The sequence below is a fragment of the Arabidopsis lyrata genome (assembly GCF_000004255.2).
Source record: "Arabidopsis lyrata subsp. lyrata unplaced genomic scaffold ARALYscaffold_3, whole genome shotgun sequence".
In the NCBI taxonomy this organism is placed as follows: domain Eukaryota; kingdom Viridiplantae; phylum Streptophyta; class Magnoliopsida; order Brassicales; family Brassicaceae; genus Arabidopsis; species Arabidopsis lyrata.
The window spans coordinates 10118366-10123867 of record NW_003302553.1 but is presented as its reverse complement, the minus strand read 5'-3'; the positions used below and the strand labels follow the sequence as shown (position 1 = coordinate 10123867).

At 37.4% G+C, this 5502-nt stretch overlaps 1 protein-coding gene across 1 annotated transcript; it reads left to right on the top strand.

The window, feature by feature from the left end:
* The first annotated feature begins 818 nt into the window (after nucleotides 1-818).
* On the top strand, nucleotides 819-2951 carry LOC9319442 (vicilin-like seed storage protein At3g22640). Its single transcript, XM_002885469.2, has 5 exons — nucleotides 819-1439; nucleotides 1552-1632; nucleotides 1761-2069; nucleotides 2166-2478; nucleotides 2572-2951. Exons 1-5 carry the CDS (start codon nucleotides 873-875, stop codon nucleotides 2763-2765), a joined length of 1464 nt encoding a protein of 487 aa, XP_002885515.1. The 5' UTR covers nucleotides 819-872; the 3' UTR covers nucleotides 2766-2951.
* Nucleotides 2952-5502: the final 2551 nt, after the last annotated feature.

The window sequence follows — 5502 nt, the reverse complement described above, 5'->3', positions numbered from 1 at the left end:
CACCTACATTGTGAATGGTTGGTCATAAACAATTAAACGTTACCTCTAGTTTTTTTTGCAATAAATTGTGACGATGCTGATCAGAGGATGAATTTTTTTTGTTTTCCGTATATGGCTTACAAAGTTCCCTCATTTTTCGAGTTTTGTTTGAGGTCTATATTGAAGATGATATTAAACACAATTGAGGTAAAATCTGTAATGTGAAGGAAAATTAGTAATACGATACATTAATTCGAATTATTGACTACTGTATAAAAAATTGTTTTAGACCAAACCAGTCCGACATAAAGATGTGTGAATCTGAATCATAAGAAGTATCACATGATGCTAGAAATAAGGATTTTTCAAACATGACAAAACAAATAGTGAGTGTCTTAGTCATGCCATTTGAAGTAGAACGAAACTTGGTGATGAGACACGTAACATCACTGAGAATCAAGATCTAGCTTCGTATTTATCGTACGTACCACGTCCACCTAAGTGTTATCCATATCTGCTACAGCCTACATGTCTATCTACATTCAATTTTTTGTTGCATTTAACTTGTAACCATTGACATAATAATTAGAATCAAGATGTGAATTTAACTTGATTACTAAATCTTAAATGTTAAAAACCATACATGTTTCTCAAAATCCTATTTTTAGGTATTAGTTTAGATACTTTTTTTAAATGTAACTAGAAATGTTTTGAGATTTTGTATCATACATGTTTCTCCATTTTTTTTTTTGTGTTTGGATAATCGTCTGCTCGTGGTTCTGATGCGTACGAACACTCGTCACCATGCATGTCAAGCTCTCCTTCCTATATAAACTACAACCATTTATTATTGCCCTCCAAAACAAACACATCAACAATACAACAACAAAAAAATGGCAATAACCAACAAATTAATCATAACACTTCTCCTCCTTATCTCCATAGCTTTCGTCCACTGCTTGGCCTTCCATGTGGATATCGAAAAGTTCGAGCCACCGCAGCAAGAAGAACAAGAAGGTCCCGGCCGCCGTCCTGGCGGTGGCTCCGGTGAGGGATGGGAGGAAGAGTCGACGAATCACCCGTACCACTTCAGGAAGCGGAGTTTCAAGAACTGGTTCCAGTCAAAGGAAGGTTTTGTGAAATTGTTGCCCAAGTTCACAAAACGTGCACCAGCTCTCTTCCGAGGAATTGAGAACTACAGATTCTCATTGGTGGAGATGGAGCCAACAACTTTCTTTGTGCCTCACCATTGGGATGCTGATTCCGTGGTTATAGTCCTACAAGGTAAAGGAGTGATCGAGTTTGTGACGGATAACACAAAGGAAGCCTTTCATATAAACAAAGGTGATGTGGTGAGAGTCCCTTCCGGCGTCACCCACTTCCTCACCAACACTAACCAAACCGTTCCTCTCCGCCTCGCCAAGTTCATAGTCCCCGTCAACAATCCTGGCCAGTTTAAGGTCATTCTTATGGATTTTTCCACAATTATGTCACTTGGATCATTATTCGGTGTTATACGAGTTGTTGCATGCTGTTCAAGAAATAACTTTGTATAATCTTGATTTGTCCCAGGATTACTTCCCTTCTCCATCGCAATTTCAGCAATCCTACTTCAGTGGGTTAAGCAAAGAAGTCCTCTCTACCAGTTTCAACGTATATACTTGTCATTTAATTTAATATTTAATATGAGCCTAGAACATGCTTTGAATTTCTTACTAAATCAGACATATTATACGGATAGGAAGAATTTCTTAAATATTTTGTATATTTTCTTGGTATAGGTACCGGAAGAATTGCTAGAGAGATTGGTTACAAGATCGAAAGAAAGGGGTCAAGGGATTATCCGAAGAATTTCTCCAGACCAAATCAAGGAACTTGCCGAACACGCTACATCTCCTTCAAACAAACACAAAGCTAAAAAAGAAAAGGAGGAAGACAAAGACTTGAGGACGATGTGGACTCCTTTCAATCTCTTTGCAATAGATCCAATCTACTCCAACGACTTTGGTCATTTCCACGAGGCACATCCTAAGAGTTTTGATCAACTCCAAGACCTTCACATAGCCACCGCTTGGGCTAGCATGAGACAGGTTTACATTCAAAAATTCTTATATCCTATGGTTTGATGGATCAGTGGATAATTACTAGCTAATCGAAAAAATGGGTTGTGTAAAATATATATGCAGGGATCCTTGTTCCTTCCTCATTTTAACTCTAAGACCACGTTTGTAACGTTTGTGGAGAATGGTTGTGCCCGCTTCGAGATGGCTACTCCTTATAAATCCCAAGAAGAGCAACAACAATGGCCAGGACAAGGACAAGAACAAGAAGAAGAAGATCTAAGTGAAGATGTACACAAAGTTGTATCACGAGTGTGTAAAGGCGAAGTTTTTATCGTTCCGGCAGGTCATCCATTCACTATACTCTCGCAAGATCAAGACTTTGTCGCGGTAGGGTTTGGTATTTATGCGACCAACAACAAAAGAACGTTCCTTGCAGGTAAAGAAAAGGTTTTTTTTTAATTGATAGTTACTAAATTTATCTTTTTGAGTGTATCTCACTCTAAAATGTATTTTGTTTGTTTGGGTTTAGGGGAAGAGAATATGCTGAGCAACCTCAACCCCGCGGCGACTAGGGTAACCTTCGGTGTTGGAAGTAAATTGGCGGAGAAACTGTTCACGAGCCAAAACTATTCCTACTTTGCGCCTACGAGCCGTAGCCAACAACAAATTCCAGAGAAACACAAGCCATCGTTTCAATCAATCTTAGACTTTGCCGGTTTTTGAGAATACTTTTTACAGTCCTAAGAATGAAAGAGTTTAATAAATCTGTCTGAAGATATACAATAAAATATGGTAACGCTCTGCATGTAACTTCTCTGTACCGGGTTTCTTGAGTTGTAAATTTTGCTGTGACAGATTTCCTCGTCTGTTTTATAAATAATAAAACCATCGGTTTAGTTTATGAGGCTTTAGTGGATGTTATCTATATACATATATCTGCTATGTCTATTATATCCTAATTTTTACATTAACATGTGAACACATTATCTAGCCTCACAAGTCATCCATTCATGCATTCACTCTGTAGTCTCGCAAGATATGAGTGGACAAGTACACAAGGTTGTATCACAAGATATGTCTTTTATCTCACAAGATGCAAACTTTGTCTCGGTAGGTTTTGGTATTCATGCATCCAAGTGCACAAGAACGTTCCTTGCAGGTAAAGAAAAAGGGTTCTTAGGCACAAAATTGTAATAAAACTGCTCTGTTTCATTAGTAATAAAACCGGAAGGTTTGGTTTTTTTTTTTTTTTTTTTGTGCAAAGAAGGTTTGGTTATGGTGTAGTAGATCTTTTCGAAAAACAGGTGAAAAAAAACAGATTTTGGTCTCTTCTTTAGCTTTTATTTAATTAATTATGCAATTAACCTCAACTCAATCCAAATTTTTCTCACAATCTTCACATAATAAAATAAAAATAAAAACGAAAATCTGAATAAACAATAATAGAAATAGAGACCAAAATCAAATAGCTAGCTGATAGTGAAAACTAATGGTGTTGAAGATATTGATAGAATTCATGAACAAAGAAACTTGTGAAATGATTTTCTATTTTTCTCAATCAGAAAATGTTGTTACAATTGGTCTTATATACAATTACACTAAACCAAAGTAAACCAAAGCTAAAACACAAAACAGATAAACCGGATCTAATTACATGGTTATCTGATCAATTCTAAGAGCCCCCCTCAAGATGGAGGTGCATATATATTAAGAACTCCCATCTTGGACATGTTTTCCCGAAAAGGAGCTGGATAAAGAGCTTTGGTCAGGACATCTGCAAGTTGATTGTCTGTGCGAACATACATGGTCTTGAGGATCCCTAATTCAATGCATTCCCTGACTTTGTGGCAATCAAATTCAATGTGTTTCGTACGTTCATGAAACACTGAATTGTTAGCAATGTGAAGAGCTGCAGTGTTGTCACAATACAAGTAAGCAGGGAGAGTAAAAGGAACCTTCAAAGCCTTTAGAAGAGCACTTAACCATATCAATTCTTTAGTAATAACCGACATGGCTCTGTATTCTGCTTCAGCAGAGCTCATGGAAACAATATCTTGCTTCTTGGATCTCCAGGAGACTAAAGAATTACCAAGGAACACTGCAAAACCAGTAACTGATCTTCTGGAATCACGACATGTACCCCAATCAGAATCTGAAAATCCTCGAAGTGTAAAATCTGCATCTGTACCATAAAATATTCCTTGACCAATAGTACCTTTCAAATACCTCAAAACTTTATGAATGGCCTGCAAGTGAATCAGCTTAGGAGCACTTGAATACTGAGCCAACTTTGAGACAGTGAAAGTGATATCAGGTCTAGTGATGGTAAGATACTGCAATTTACCAATCAATCTGCGATACTGCTTGATATTTTCAATAGTATCACCTTCAGCTTCAGAGAATTTCTGATTTGGCTCCATAGGAATGGAAGAGGGTTTGCAATCTGAAAATCCAGAAGATGCCAACAAGTCAAGTACATATTTCCTCTGACATAAAGAAATTCCCTCTGCAGTCCTGGCGATCTCAATACCAAGAAAAAATTTTGGTTCTCCTAAGTCTCTGAGTTGAAAATAACCACGCAGTTGTTGTGTAAGCTCAGATGCTGCAGCCTCAGTAGTACTGGCAATGAGAATATCATCCACATATACTAAGACCACCAAATAATTGCCATTACTGAACTTCACAAACAAGGTGTGATCACCATGACATTTCTCAAACCCCAAACCAACCAATGTAGTAGAAAATTTAATAAACCATTGCCTGGAAGCTTGCTTTAGCCCATAAATAGACTTGTGCAGTCTACACACGGCATTAGGAGAGACTTCTTCACCTTGAATCTCTGCATATCCTGGTGGTAATTTCATGTATATTTCCTCAGCAAGGTCACCATTTAAGAAAGCATTAGAAATATCTAATTGGTTTAAAAACCATTGCATCTTAGGTGCGAGGGATAGAAGTAATTTCACAGTCGCCATCTTGGCAACAGGTGAGAATGTATCTATAAAATCTATACCCTCTTGCTGAGTATACCCTTTAGCCACCAGACGTGCTTTATACCTTTCAATGCTTCCATCAGCTAAAAATTTTATGGTAAATAACCATTTGCAACCCACTGCAACTTTCCCAGCAGGTAGATCACATATACTCCAAGTACCTGTTCTCACAAAAGCACCAATTTCCTTTCCCATAGCATCATTCCATTGTTTGTCAAGCCGAGCCTCTGAATATTTTTGTGGTAATTTTGTAGTGGTGATAATATTAATAAAAGCATTAAAAGGCTCAGATAAGTATGAATAAGAAATATAATTTGCTAAAGGATAAGGAGATGTTTTAGTGGGAGTCTTAGTCCTAGTAGGAGTATTATTATAGCAATGAAAGTCCTGCAAATGGGAAGGCAGTTTTCTCTGCCTAGTAGATTTAAGTTCAGAAGAAACAGAAATCAAGGAGGATGACTCATCAG

Coding starts and splice junctions, on each gene's coding strand:
- LOC9319442 (XM_002885469.2), top strand. CDS start 873: ATGGCAATAACCAACAAATTAATCATAACACTTCTCCTCCTTATCTCC. Junction 1,440..1,551: donor ACAATCCTGGCCAGTTTAAG/GTCATTCTTATG, acceptor GATTTGTCCCAG/GATTACTTCCCTTCTCCATC. Junction 1,633..1,760: donor TCCTCTCTACCAGTTTCAAC/GTATATACTTGT, acceptor TTCTTGGTATAG/GTACCGGAAGAATTGCTAGA.